Below are 16,028 nucleotides of genomic sequence, written 5' to 3'. Positions count from 1 at the left end.
CTGAAAGAAACTCCTGGATGCTCAGGTGGACAAAGCTGAACATCTTGTTCTTGTCCTTGTCCTTCTTCCACCCACGCTCCTCTTTAAAGATCTGTGTGAAAACTCCAGAGTACACTGAGGCTTCCTTGAAGTTAATGCCACACTCTTTTAGGTCCTTCTCATAGAAGATCAGGTTGCCTTTCTCCAGCTGGTGAAAAGCCAGTTTTGCAAGTGAGTGAATGTACTGAATGCTGTTTTCTGTGCCATACTTCTTTTTCGCCTGATCGATCTGAAACACCAGGAATTTTGTGTAGATCTCAGTCAGGGTCTTGGGCAGGTCTCCTCTCTTACTGGTTTTCAACACATGGTCCAGAACTGTAGCAGTGATCCAGCAGAAGACTGGGATGTGGCACATGATGTGGAGGCTTCGTGAAGTCTTGATGTGGGAGATGATTCTGCTGGCCTGCTCCTCATCTCTGAATCTCTTCCTGAAGTACTCCTCCTTCTGTCGGTCAGTGAAGCCTCTCACCTCTGTCACCATGTCAACAAAGTCTCCAGGGATCTGATTGGCTGCTGCAGGTCGTGTGGTTATCCAGAGGCGAGCAGAGGGAAGCAGTTTCCCCTTGATGAGGTTTGTCAGCAGTACTTCTACTCTGGTTGACTCTGTCACATCAACAGAACATTCTTCATTGGCAGTGAAGTCTAGCTGAAGGCGGCATTCGTCCAGACCTTCCAGCACAAACAGAAGTTTGAATTTACTCTTGTCATAGTGCTCTGATGTCTGTAATGTTGTGAAGATTTCATTAAGAGCCTCCTCCTTGATGTCTTTGGTTTCTCTGATACATCTGTGAATTAGCTCTGCAAAACGAAACCTTTCTCCCTTCAGTAAATTCAGCTGGCGGAAGGTGAAGGGGAATATGAGATGAATATCTTGATTGGCTCTCTCTTTAGTCCAGTCCAGGATGAACTTGTGCACAAGGAAAGTTTTGCCGATTCCTGCAATCCCAATGGTCAGCAATGTTCTTATGGGTTTGTATTTTCCAGAAGGGTGTTTGAAGATGTCGCTGGGTTTGACTGATTTCTCTGTTTCCACTGGCTTTCTTGATGCCATCTCAATCTGCCTGACCTCATGCTGTATGTTGATGTGTATGTCATCCCCTTCCGTGATGTAGAGCTCTGTGTAGATATCATCCAGAGGTTTCTTTTCCTCCAGAAATCTTTTATCCTTACTCCCTAACCACATTTCAGGAGTACACATAAACCTGTCCTGGAGGTTAGATTGGAAACTTTCGTGGTATGATGTGATGAGTCGTTGAGGCTCTGTTGTTCTCACCAACAAATCTGTGTAGAACAAATAAAAACAAACAGTATTAGTCTGTGTCCAACAGGCACCTCTGTAGCTAACAGCACTAAACAGAGGCTTGGGAGACAAATATAAACCCATTTGAAGCCCAGTGCTTTTATTTCATCCTTTCCATTGAAAAAACAAAAAAGGAAGGCAATATTGTGAAGAGAGGCTCCCTGTTGACATGCGGCCTTAGAGGAGGAGGTAGGTTGTGATAATAGACAGAGCAAGCTGTGGATAATATTCTAGTATTCAGATTCAGATATTTCATTGCAAGTGTAGCAGTGAAATTAACTATGGGTTGATTTCTTTCACATTATTTTTAAGTCAGTATTTTCCTGGGAAAGCTTTTGATGAGTACACACGCACCCAAGCTTCACAATCACACCTTTACACAGTTACACCTGGGAGATGCCCAGTACAACCACAGTCGTCTACTGAGCAGCTCCACTGGAGCAGTTGGGGATTCAGTGCCTTGCTCAAGGGGCATGACTGGTTCACTTTCCCATGCACAATTTTCCAGCCAGATTTGAACTGTCAGCCATCAGATCACAAGCCCAATTCTGCATCTTTTACTCAGATAAATTGGTGTTTCCAGGAGCTGTGACATCAAGTAAAAGGAGAGGATTAACTAAATCCTTTGTTATTTAAACAGCTACACTACATTTAAAGGCAACCAACATGGCAGAGCCAGAGAATAGCTTTACCTTCAGTCTGACTGCTGTTGGTGGGAAGGTGAGGAAGAGGAGCAGACTGTGGTTGACTGGAGGAAGCTCCTCTGTTCTCTGAAGTCTCCCCAACATCACTGACATCCACTGAGAGAGAGAGAGAGAGAGAGAGAGAGAGAGAGAGAGAGAGAGAGAGAGAGAGAGAGAGGAACATTAAGGGCTTTAATTTAAATCCAGCCAACCAGCCAACAGCTGCTATGCATCCCACAACTCTTTACATATATGCAGGAGGCACTGAAGGGACTGAACATTCATCATGTTTAGTATTAATTTGTGTCGCTATTGTCTCACATGAATAGACACACTTTTTTTCAGCCACAGTGACAGTGATCCCTCAAACTTTTTTTTTAACCTTTATTTATTCAGGGGAGTTTCGCTGAGAGCAATGCTCTCTTTTTCAGGAACACCCTGATCACATTCACACACACATTCACACCTGGAAGCTGACCAGTACAACCACAGTCTGATCTGCTGGCCACTGAACAGCTCCACTGGAGCGGTTGGGGTTAAGGGCCTTGCTCAAGGGCACCTCAGTGGTGGTAATGAGGGAGGGGCAAGCGCTGCTTTTTCACTTTCCCCACTCAGATTTATCCTGCCGGTGCGGGGGATTGAACCGACGACCTTCCGGTCACAAGCTCGCTTCTCTAACCTTTAGGCCACCACTGCCCAACCTTGAATCCACTCGTCCCATAAATTTTGGTTACATCTCCTAACCGCAATTAAATACTGGTTAATCTTAGCTGTGGCTGGTAAACTACAGGGTTCTTTATCAGGTCAACCAATCCACCCTATTCTGAAAGGCACTGGGGTGGCTAAGACATTAGTGAGTTTGTGTAAAATTTGGTGTCCAGTTGGCCCCCGTGTGGCAAGACCTACTGAGGTGTCCTTGAGCAAGAAACTTAACCCCTACCTGCTCCAGGGGCACTGCGCTAGCTGGCTGACCCTGCACCCCAACTAGAGGGCAAAGTAAGAATTTCGCACTTGGGAAATCAATAAAGTATATTAAAATCACTTGCTGTTTTTCTGAAATTCATGTAACATAAAACTTAATATAAACACAAACACTTAAAAGCCAGCCTGTTTCTCTTAATGCATCTACTGTCTGGATACAGAATAACAACAGAGTACAAATAAAATGATAGAGCTCACCCTAAATTGTTGGTATAAAGTGTTGTATTCTAGACTGTGACTGCATAATGTGCTAGGTGTATGTTTTCCTTTTTATAATCTTCCCATGACTCACCTTTGGATCCCGAGATGCTGTTTGATAAACTCTGTACTAGATCATTCCTGTTGATCTTCATCAAAACCTTCTTGGTCACCTCCACAGAGTGTTGGCTGTAGGTCTGCACCATCTGATCCACTGTGTCCTGCCTGTTTGCCTTCTCCAGTCGGCTCTTTGGGATGGCTGGGAAGCCTTCCAGGATGTCATCCTGCAGGAACCACTGGAAGATCTTGAGCTCTTCATTCCCCAAATCATTCAGTGTTTCCAAGAGCAGCTCTTTAACCGTCAACATCGGTGCTCCCTGGTAAAATCAGAGGATATTTTAAGCTCAAAGGACAATTATGCAATTTTGCCACTGGGATGATTAAGGCTGCAATGAGCAAAATTTTCTGACCACTCAAAATCCTGACAGAAACCACAACACGGTTGTAAATAACACTCAGCAATGCCACTGCACTACGGAGGCTTACCAAGGACAAGCATTACAAAGCACCGTACATAAAGACTAACAGCTAAGCTAAGCTAACCAGTCTCGCTTTGCCAGGCCTTTGTCCCGCTGAAGGTTACATGTCCCACAAACTATGACAAGTGAAGAGGTAGGTAGCTATTTTACTAGTTTAACTCCCTTGCTTCATCGATTCCGTCATTTTGACAAACTTTTCAGGAATGGGATGGGGTGAGGGCTGTTTTTAAACAGCGAGGGAGGAGCCAAGCTAGTTTAAAAAGTTTGGGAAGATACTGGATGACCCAGGAGGAGTTTCATTCCAGACTAGAATATGACAACAAGCTTTAGGAAAGAGGTGAAAACAGTAACACAGCTGGCTGCTGTGTGGATATTGGTTTATATCATTACGTCTCAATGAAATCTCCACATAGCACACATTAGTGCTGGGGTTGGTTATAAGGTTTGATGTTGCTTATAGCAGGTTTAAAGGATAAGGCTGGTGTTTTTAATGTGGCCATAAACCGTAAGTTATGCATATAACACAGACCGAAGGATGACCATCATTACGGTCTTTTGGCCTTTAGTGATTATTTATATTGAATGATAGAATAAAGCAGGTTACGCTCGACATTAACCACATCATCTATACAATGAACTAAACAGCAGCCCAGCGCACAGAGAGGTAATCCAAGGAGAAGAAATTTGTATTGCTTTAAAATGGGTCACATGACTTTGAAGCTATTGGGGACAAAAAATCCATAATTTTTTGCATTCAATATTTTATTGAAAATAAATAGAGCATTTTTTGGGGTGCCAGCGGAGCCCCTCCTTTGCAATTCTACTGAGGTTGACATGATTGCTTTTGCAACACTTCTAGCCAGGTGAAGAATAGGGTTGCAAAGGGGTGGAAAATTTCCGGTAAATTTCCAGAAAGTTTCCGGTAAATTTCCATGGGAAGTTAAGCTGGGGAATTTTGGAAATATTCCAAATTGGAAACTTTCCATGGGAATTTATGGGAATTTATGGGAATTTATGGGAATTAATGGGAATTAACTGGGAATTGAGGGTAATTTAATGGAAAGGTATCATATCCAAGCATAAATATTTGTTTTGTTATAAGCAGACATCCATCCAAAATAATTAATAAATAAATAATTTATTATTATTATTATTATTATTATTTATTAATAAATAATTTGTTAAATATATTACCACATAATATCATCAAAACTTACTTCACTTTGTGCAGTCCACAGGCTCAAATGTGTGGCTCAATAGTCTTCAATAGTAGGGTTAGCAGGTTAGCAGGTTAGTAGGGTTAGTGCCTAACCCTAGCTTCAATAGTCTTGTGCTCTGGGCTCAAAAGTGTGGTCCAGGATTCTAGAAATCATCTATGCATGTGATGGAGGAATGCACAGTGCATGTAGGGGGCGTGGTCTCAACAGCCCTGCAGTAAGCAGTGTGCTATGTGTGCATGTGATTGAGGAATAGCATAGATATTCAACTGTACTTGCATGATATCTGGTTGTTTTAGTCAGGATTATGCTAAAATATATTTTCCCCAACTATATTTAAGTTCCCTATTAAGAGCATACCTTCAATTTAGTAAATTCCTGGTTTATTCCCGTTTATTCCCATAAATTCCCGTTAATTCACATAAATTCCTGTTATTTCCCATGGAAAGTTTCCAACTTTGAAAATTCCCGGAATTTTGCAACCCTAGCGAAGAATACTCTTAGCTTGGAAATCGCCTACACCCCCCCCCCCCCATTCTCCGCCCGGCTGAAAGATGTGATGTCGTTTTTGCACCTAGAAAAGATAAAGTTTACACTTAGAGGGTCTAGCGAGCACTTTCTAAAAAAGTGTCAACCCTTTGTCTCCTATTTTAATGGCCTATCTGCTCCTCCTCCTGGCTGACTGCCTGTGTTTCTACATGTTACCTGCCTGTAGCTGACCCCTGATCAATGTACTCCTTACCCCCATGGCGGAAGATAACTAAGTTGAAACAGAGGTTGTTTTTTTTCTTTTTTTTTTTCTCCTCCACTTTTTTCTTGTCCATCTACTTATTCACTTCATTGTTAGTATTATTGTATCGGTTTTCATCTGTTATTGCTGTTTTCCCTTTCTATATATATGTATTTTTTTTTATGTATTTTTTTTTTTTTGTAATGTGTGTTGTTGTTGTTGTTGTGCAGGGGTTGGGTGGGGTGGTGGGGTGGGTGGGGTTATATGAAAAATGGTGACCTGTAAACCTGGCATTGTGTCTGTTGTTTGCCTATGCTTTTCACCAATAAAAACTATCCCATAAAAAAAAAAGAAAATAAATAGAGCATTTATCGACAACAAAAAGAGACGTGTCCCATGTGAGCTTTGTATTTGAATTGTTTGATATTGATATTGATATTGATATTGAGTCATTGGGTCACATGACCTGGAAACTATAGCTTTATTTTTTCATTGCACAGGAATGTATTGACTTTTCGAAGTTTAAGCAAGTGGCCCAGTGATAACAGCAGCTTCCCCAAGCTCTGACTAGCTACTAACGCTGGGTAAACGTGTTCAGAAAGTTGAATCTGAATATCTGTCGAATATCCAACATCAAACTGTCTTTACCGGAGGGTTTTCAGACAGACAGACCTTTAACGGCAGATTGGGAGATTTCCTCTTTTTATAGTCTATAAACTGTTAAAATGCTGTGATAGAGTCTAAACAATAAAACACTTCAAACTGTCATGTGAAATGCTGTTTACAATACCTTTGTTGGTGTCAATCAATCATGCTTCTCCGGTAAATTTAAGTGAAATTAAGTCAGCCGCGTCGACAAGGAAGTCAACAAGGACATCGACGAGAAATAGAGTGGCGCTTGTGTTCCGCCAGCCTGAATAGGAATAAACACTTCTGGTCCGTTTTTTCAGAATAAAAGCGTAATTTCTACAAATCCGCATCACTCAAATATTCACTAAAAAACTTCGTTCTGCACAAAAAACAAACAAACAAACAAACAAATAATTAAGCAACAAAATGCAACTATATAATCTGTACAGTGTTCTTCCATGATAAGAATTGTTGTAATTGAAAATTCCCCTCATTCCCCTACATTTCAACATCTGTTGATTTGTCACTTTTGGATTACATAGCATTACACAGTTCACCTCTTGCTACTTCACAATAGCCTATAGTGTCAAAACACTGCTACTTTCACCACACAGTAACAGACAGAGAGAGAGAGAGAGAGAGAGAGAGAGAGAGAGAGAGAGAAAGAGAGAAAGAGAGAGAGGTTTTGATTCAGGAAATACAACTGGTCTGGTGTCATTTTCGGGAACTTGACTGTGGGGAATTGCTAATGATCAATTGTGCTTTTTTAAAATTAAATCAAATGTTATGAAATCAAAGGGCAAAAACAATGGTCAAGACTTCTGGATATGATTTATTACACAAAATAATATCTTGTCTGATGGTAAGCATCAAAACAGGAGACTACTGCAAAATAGTATAATGGGCTAGAAATAATACGCTTTCTCATTTATCATTTATCTTGGCTAATTTTCAGTCATTGTGAATGTCACTAGCCGAAAAAAAATAAAAAAATAAAAAAAATAAAATACTTGCCCATGTTGCATAGCTTTGTGGGTAAATTGTTACTCTGCTAAATTCCAGTTAGTAGTAGCCTAGTATTACTAAAAACAGGAGTGCTGCTAGAAATATCAAAATACTGACTAGCCCCTGACAAGATGTCACACTGAATACGGATATTAACAGTTAATCATCCATTTTACTCTAAAGGAATAAGAGCTAGAATACTCTGTGTATGTAAACACGGTTTACGGTCCAGTGGGGGAGCTACTGCTATTTGACAATGAGTTTCCTGAAACTGCCCTCATTAGTTTGCAATAGTACAACATTGTCTAGCCTACATGCTGTCTATCAAGACACCAACCAAAACCATTTACCATACTACCATTTACCATAGGCAGAAAAAGAAAATTGTCAACATAGCGCTTCTTTACTTTCAGAGTAGAAACAGAATGCAGAGGCCATGAACATAGAAAACCCCTTATGCTAACCTGCATCATGCTGTAACCTGCACGATCCACTAGAGGGCGACGTCACTCCACACAAAAACCTCATCCTTAATATTTAGCACAGGCCAGACAAAATGCAGAGAGATGAGGGGGAGAAAGAAGGGGACAGTGAGACAGAAAGACAAGAGATAGAAGCAAATATAACAGATGAGTAAAGTAAAGGGAGATAACAACACCGCATCGCTGCACTAAAACACAGAGATTTTTCCACAGACTGTTTGACACTGTAGATGCCCCCTTTTTTTTTTCCATCTGAGCACCTGAAGGACTCTCTGCACGTCCCTGTTCCAGTACGGTCTGGTCTTTGTTAGTGAATCGGACAATCGTTGGAAGTTCAGTGCTGATTTGTGAAAAAGAACAAGGTTGGCCCAAAGCTAAGAAGCCAGAGAGCCAAGATAAGACAAGCAATAAATCCTGGAGTTCCCCCACAAAGGGAGTGGACCCGGGACTTCGTTGTCTTCATTATCTCACTTTTGATGACCTCAGCTCTGAATAATGTGGAGGTGTAATAATGTAATAATAAAAGAGCTAAACAGACAAATAAAAGAAGTGTGTGTGTGTGTGTGTGTGTGTGTGTGTGTTGAATGGTTGAAAGTCCAGACAGATGGTGGATGTGTAGCCTGTTGATGTTGGGTGTTAATCTGAAAATTGGAATTACAGTTTTACTGCCTTGTTTTGATGTTCTGAACGATTTGGAGTCTGTTCATTCAATATGGTGCGGCTGTTATCCAGGATGAACTACGAAACGTCCTTTATTTCTCATTACATAAACACAAATTATCCATTAAAAATAACAGCTTTAAAAAAGTAAGGTTAGTATCATGAGTTCATGGGTTAGTTTCACAGAGACTCTAATTAAGGGATTTTTTCATGTCTTTTGTGCAGGTTTACAGGTTATTAATGAGTTATTAATGGAAAGTTCCTGTCTCCCTGATCTTTACATTAAATTAGAAAGTAAGCAGTCAAACATTAGTATGTCAGTATCAGTATGTCAGTATGTAGACAGTCTGTAGTAGATACTATTGTACCAGTATATAAACTCAAATGTCAGTGGCTCCCCCTTCTGGACTGACAAGGAAAGGACTGGTATGAAAAAAAATTTGTGTTTAGTATTCTGGATACTCTGTCAAATCCCCATTAGAGTAAAATTGGTGATAAACTATTTATATAAATATTCATATCTATTTTAATAAATCCATGCATACATGAATCAACAGAATAATCTGAATATTACCATGGAAACAGACCTTACACAGACAGTAAAAACCAACAGTAAACAGGATAAGATGTTTACATGTTTATCAGTTTTATTCTCATTGTATCTGCAGGTTTTATTCTTCTGTAAGCCTGTTTTTAATTCATTAATTGGAATTTTATTTAGCCCATCTTAATACATTTTATGTATCTTCTTTTTTATTGCTTGCAAAGCACATTTTAATTAATTAAATTCATTAATGTATCATTAAAGCGTTATAAAGATGTTATCCATCCATGGACACAGATGATCCGTTCCACCATTTTATTACCGGTAGAGAATTTTCTTTAGCTTGGATTGGTTGGCTGGTAACAGCACAAAGGAGAACAAAAGTCAATAGGATGTTCAAAGTATTGCAACAACATTAAATATTCCTTTTTTTTTTTTTCACAATGAATCATTAATTTTGCAGGATCCATATATGCAGGCCTACCAATCTGAATGGCATAATCAAATATTCTAATTAAACAAACAGTAACAATCATCAGAAACCAATGACCATTCTATAAGAAACAAAATTTACTAACCAGAAGTAATCATCCTTGAATGAATAAACTGAATTCACTGATCATTCACACAATCCAAAGCAATAAGGAGGAACGATACACCAGCCTGCAGTCTGCCTCTTTGTCTGAAGAGTCTGCAGCAGGTGGACCTGATTACATTTGTAGACAACGGGGCTCGGTCGACCCAAACAGGAAGTCAGGAAGGCAAATGCTGGGGATTTTTCACAACCATCTTGTGGTCAATTGCTGTGATGACCTCTGTTAGAGAGCAGTGTCTCAGTAAAACACTTCTCTCTACCGCCTGCGAACGTTTACATGCGTTTATGTCATTGAACAAATAATTAACGAGTAATCCCTTAAAACAACCTTACATTTTCATTCATTTACATGAATTCATCCCTTAATTAATGCAAAATCCCCTTAAAATGAATTAAGGGAGTTATCAATGGAGGAGATCCCATCGAAACATCCAAACACCCCCTTAATCTTGACTCCTTACTTTCTAATTTAATGAAAAATTCAGGGAGACAGGAACTTTTCCATTAATTTCCACTTCATAACCTGTAAACCTGCACAAAAGGCTTGAAAAATCCCTTAATTCCTAGTGTTTCTGTGAGGGTATCTCTAAAGCTCTTCCTCAGCCTGGTTTGACTGAGAAAAAATAGTGTCTACTAGAAGTCCTTTTGTTGAAGAAATTAAGCTTAAATCATTTATATTCATTTATCATTATATATGCAAGTATATTCTTTCTTAATGTGTATCTGTTTGCAGAGTGGAAAAGTTCTGAATCCTTCATGCAACTTGTTTCTGTTCCTGTCTATCAGAAAGTCAAGAACATGTAAAACTCACACATACAGTAGTACCCCAATTGTTACACTTTCACCCCTCCCTATCCACTTCTTGACTTTGTACTGAAAAGCATACTTATATCCCTTTTTTCTGTTTCTCTAGTCAGAGAACAAAGAACCTGCCACCAGCTTGCATCTTTCTATCTCTGTATCTTTCACTAGTTGTGGAAAGACACGACACTGTTTCAACACAATGCTTAATGTTTTTCAGAAATAAACATGGTGAAAAACATGGTAGGCAATCAATTATTATCATGTCAGCAGCATCCAGGCAGGTTGCTGTAAAGGATTTGGGAAGTTATGTTAATCTAGGACCATGATGGAGTCAGGAAGATGCTTTTAAACATCAGCACTGTCACAATGAACGTCCGCTTTATTTCAGATGATGGTAGAGGAGGGGCTGAGACCAGGGGAGGTGGAGAGCATGGCAAGGTGTGCCGATATAACGATATTTTGATGTTATCTGTGACCCTCCAGCCACGCAGGCCTGGTCCCTGACGCCTCCCTGGACGCCTCGCTGGCCTCCCTGCTGTCCCTGAACTCGTCCTGGGCTCTGGAGCGGCAGTTCTCCGCCCCGCAGAGCCGGCTGACCCGGCAGCAGAGGGCCGCCTTCAGCCGAGACCTCCACACCGCCTTCGGAGGAAACGCCACGGTCAGAGGACGCATCACACCGGGGGTTTAGGGTCCAGTACGGGCGGGACGAGGCCTTGAGGCGGTCTTGGAATTCCTTCCTGGAATGTTGTGGAAGTTTGGGCGGTGCGGCCCAGACAGGGAAAGTCAGGGAACTTAAATAAATTCTCTGAGGGAAATCTGGGAATATCAGGGATTTTACAGATGGTTTTCCAACTTGCTTCACATTTTGGCATTTGATGGTTATCAGTCCAACTGCAGTGGAAACCAGACTGAAAAACTGCATGAACAAACAAGGAAGAGATAAAATTTTCTAGATCAGGCTGTTTTTTTTTGTTGTTTTTTTTACTTGTGAATGGAGTGAGGATTCTCTCTTTAGGCTATCTTGTTCTTTCACTAGCTAGATAGCTAGATAGCTAGATAGCTGGATAGATAGATAGATAGATAGATAGATAGATAGATAGATAGATAGATAGATAGATGGCACTTTTCTGAACAGAGTGACAAAGTGCTGTAAAATAAAAGGAACAAAACGAACACACCAGCATATCAGCTTTAATAAAGTCAAGACAGGCACTGCTAGCTGCTATTTTCGTTAAAATGTTCTATGTCTGTGTATCTGTCCCTATTCAAATTTAAATGAAATGACAAGATGGCGGCGCTGCTGCAGAGCTACGAGGGGAAGCTGCGGTTGGAGCTGATGGATTTGTATGAGAGGATGGTGTTTCTGGAGAGAGGAGCGCTCAGCTCTGCTGGGGTCAGCTTCATCAATAATACACAGCAACTACACTATCAGAAATTATAATAATGCATATTATTGATATTACTACTCCTAATACTACTACTGCTAATACTACTACTAACAACTACGACTACTGTTACCACTACTGCCACTACTACTACTGCTAATATTACTACCACTGCTACCAGTATTTGGCTGTTGGTCCTTCCCACTCTGTTACCATCTAATAAATCATCAATAGGGCTTTTCACACTGCATATTTTTTGACTTAACCTAGGGTTAACTGGCCCTTTGGAATTGGCCCCACTGCCATTTCCAAAGAGATCTAACCACGATTCTAACCCTGGGTTAGCTGGCCCTGCTCTGGAGCAGGGTTACCCCCAATTTTTTCGGGGGTTATCCCCAGAAAATCGACTAAACCCACGTTTAATAAAGTGTGTGAAGGTTAAGAATGCACAGTGTGAAAATCCCTTCTTATTGTGTTTTGTGTGCAGGTGAAGCAGTGGATGAACGGAGCTGCTCTCCACGTTCACATCTTCCTCCACTGGAAGCATCTGACCGACCCGTCGGCAGGAGAAGTCTTCAGTCTGGACTACCTGCATGGTGTGGACCCTCTGGTGAAGACCTGCACAGGACGGTAGGTAGGCCTGCTGCGCTCTTATTTTACAGCAGCATTTCTGCTTTCTTAAAGGTAGGGGAGAATAAATAATATTTTAATGACAGGGAAGCACATTCTATCATGCCTGTACCAAACCAAAATGAACAAAAGCTACTGGAAAAACATACCGTACTGTGCCAGTATGGGTAGCTACAACATGGTGCATTTCTGCAGTTAGCCCTTCCAGGATTCTGTATTTCTGCAATCGTGGAATTTATATCAGAAAATGGGCTCTTCTTAATTCACAAGTGTTACTTCAACACATAAATGAGGACTTCAGATAGACCCAACAGTTATCAAATTAGCTAGTGATCTCTGGAACAACAAGCACAACAACTGCTTGAATTTAGCAGGGATGTTGGTTAGTTAGCAAGTTAGTAAACTACTAGCAATCTACCTAGGCTAGACTCTTGTACCTATTGATAATGGGCCAGAAAATGTGAACCTTTATCCCTCTAGATTCTTGGATCCATTCGCTTCTAATATGTTTTTCAGTTGGGTATCTGTGAAATGATAAATGCCTGTATGATGCATTTTGGTTCACAGCAGGACAGAGCTGGGCTGGACTTCTCTTCCCACCTTGACTGTTCAAAACGGCTGCCAGTTGAACAAGGTTTTATGGGCCATCTGTGGATGAATGAACAACTCATGGAAAATCACTCCCACACAACATGAAGTTCCCAAAAATGACCACAAGATGTCAGGTTTTTGTTGTTTTTCCAGAGGTACCACCCTGTTCAAATCCAGCCTGGGGTCTTTGTTACATGTCCTACCCCCTACCTTTTGTATTTCTGACCGTGGAATCCTGGAGGGACTAGACAGTATATGAAACATTTTGTTCAGTATTTAAAACCTAAACAGCAGCCTGTGACCCTTCCCTCCCTGCGTCTCCAGGTGAGAGAGACTCCGCCCTCTGGCCCCGGCCCCAGTGGGCTGCTGGTGGTGGAGCCGCTGAGGAACGTGAGCCACGGGGTTCGCCACCGAGCCTGCGAGTCGCGGGCCGTCCAGCGGGCTCTGGTGGAGCGCTTCCTGGTGGCCCAGGACCCGCAGAGAGGAAAGGACTTCTTCCAGAGCTGCCAGGACCGCCATGACGCTCTGATGGCACAGAGAGGAGACTTCCAGCTGAAGATGGGAAGAGTTTGAAAATGCCCAAAGATTGACCGGCCTTAAATATGATCATCCTTTATAAGACAGAGTATATTTAAAGCTGCACTAGGTTTTTTCACGATGACTGCTGCAAAATGACAGCAAGAGATAGCTGCTTGAATTGTAATGACTTCAGTTCCAGGAAATCCTGTATATTTACCTTTTCATAAGGTGGCATCAGTAAAGTGATGGTGTGGAGTGTGGAGAAGGTTTCCCTGGACAAATCTCAATTAGTGGGAATGCTCTTGTTTGTTGTAGTCCCACTTCATGATTCAGACTGATAAGACGGCTGCAGGTTTATAAAAGAAAATCTGGTCCAGCTTTAATCTCTCCCTTTCAAGTCACATAAATATATACCATCCAAGAGTGGAAACTAACTTTTTTCACCCGCTGGCCACAGTGGATGATGGAGAACAAAACTAATTTGGGAGCCAAATATGATAGAAAAGAACATTCAGACAGTGTTACAGCGTGTGGCTGCTACCTGGTGCTCATTTCCCATCTTAGCAAAGGTAACACTGATTAAACTCTTTGGCATTATACTGAACTTGATGAAACATGAAATGAATCACCACAACTTTACTCAGTGTCATCCAAAGTCTCATTAAAGATTGTATTCAAGAAATCATCTGCTTTATTTTTGATTTGATTGATCAATCTCCATCAGAACCAACTTTATTCTTGCGACACTAGACATCTCCTGATACTGACCCAAAATTCTGGACTGTCCTGTGGTTCAGTGGACTGAGGTTCCTGCACTGGATTCAAAATCAGCCTAGAACCTTTATTGCTAGTTGCTTGTTGCCATTTTCCCTAGAAATGTTAGGAGGCATTTCTGAAAATCTGCTTTTAAAAACTTGTTTCTGATGAGTTTTGTACAGTGCCGTGTACATACACTTGCAAGGGAGAAAATGCAATATACTTGCAGTTCTAACCTATAACAGAAACTAACCCAATCAAAAAATTACGTAAAAAAGTATCAAATTAAATGCTAAATTAAATGCAATATGAAATTGACAACTTTGAAATATCAAATGGGACCAAAGTAGTTTTTGTTTAGCAAGACAGTTTCCATTTTCATTTTCCAGAAACTGAATACAAGATAAGAAAGCATCCAGTCACTATTCATATTTCTGTATTATGTCATTTGGTTTATACAAAATACAAAATCTAGTGTTTGTATTCAGCAGTTGAAATTTTCACTTTGATCCGCAAGTTGCACTGTTGTGACAATAAGAGTCAATGCTCAGCTCTTTGTGCCCTGAAGATTTCCAGGTGAATCTTCTCCAGGCTGCTGGATTAGTTTACTCTTCTCTGAGTAAGCTGCTGAAGAGAGGTGGGGCATGTGTGCCAGGGTTGAACAGCTACTGATAATGGAAATACTGCAGTATAAATGGCTTTCAGACTGGCTATATGGCCCCTTTAGCTTATAACTACTTAGTTGATCTATGGTATTGATTTCCCATAGGCCAACTAGGATGAAACAGCAGCCAGATTTATGTTAAAATCATAAATTTAACGTAACATGATGGCATGGAGAGGCGTCACTACTAATCTGTAGTTATTATTAAACAAGGTTGGGGGTATTTTTTCTGTTGGTTTACTGTAGATTTGACCTACGGAGACCTGACAAGCTCTCTAACACTCAGAGCCGAGGAAGACCCTGGGCGTGTCGCAGAGGTCTGAGCCTGAGGTCTGATCATGTTTACCATTTAACACTAGAATCAGGATCAAAATGAGCTTCAATCAGGAGAGACTAGGTTAAATGCTCAATGAATATTTTTATGGATAAAACAGAACTAGAATTTGGCATAGGCGTAGGCGTCAGGAATGTGAGAGAATTAGGATCCTCCCCCCCCAGGGAATCACTCTATGGCAGGGGAGGAGGAGGAGGAGGAGGAGGAGGAGGAGGAGGGGCGAAACAGCTGAAATGACAGCGTCTGAAAGACAGCAGACACATTCGTGAGCAGCGTAATGACACAGAAAATGACGTGTACATACTCTCGACCACTTAGATGATTGGTTCTGCGAGAAGGAGCGGGAAAGTGATGGCATGCATGGATTGGATATTGAAAGCGAGGGAATGGTTATAAACGAGATTAAAACTCGGCCGGGAGGAGTGTAGATGATGACATACGGGACAGACAAACACAGAGTAAGGCTTGGCTGCTTACTTTTTTTTGTTGTTACACAGCTTTTCCCGGGAGCGCGCGTTTGAAAATACCATTCAGGCAATGGACAAAAGAGCGATACATGATTTGGCGAGGCGGTTGTCAAGCTTCTTCTGCCGAGTTTTCAGTGTGGTGGTCGTTTTTTTCCCATTACCACTGAGCGTTCGAATGGGCCGTTTCACATTTACCATAGTCCAAGACGAACAAGGGTTTACTGCGACATTGACTAACAGACCTGACAAACTCACTAACGCCCAGAGCCAAGGTC

At 41.2% G+C, this 16,028-nt stretch overlaps 1 protein-coding gene across 1 annotated transcript in view; it reads right to left on the bottom strand.

Moving 5' to 3' along the window:
• The window catches only part of LOC139661893 (uncharacterized), a 57,081-nt gene extending 50,408 nt beyond the window's left edge, over positions 1–6,673 (bottom strand). The window contains 4 exon segments of the mRNA XM_071540465.1: positions 1–1,320; positions 2,032–2,139; positions 3,296–3,578; positions 6,478–6,673. Coding sequence (XP_071396566.1) covers positions 1–1,320; positions 2,032–2,139; positions 3,296–3,569 — 1,702 coding nt within the window. The 5' untranslated portion in view covers positions 3,570–3,578; positions 6,478–6,673.
• Positions 6,674–16,028: the final 9,355 nt, after the last annotated feature.

This window comes from Centroberyx affinis, unplaced genomic scaffold, assembly GCF_046629955.1.
Source record: "Centroberyx affinis isolate AG114_WGS23_722 - 3 ecotype Tasmania unplaced genomic scaffold, CSIRO-AGI_Caff_v1 ptg003642l_1, whole genome shotgun sequence".
NCBI classification, from domain to species: Eukaryota; Metazoa; Chordata; class Actinopteri; order Beryciformes; family Berycidae; genus Centroberyx; species Centroberyx affinis.
This window is presented reverse-complemented; position numbering and strand designations above follow the sequence as displayed.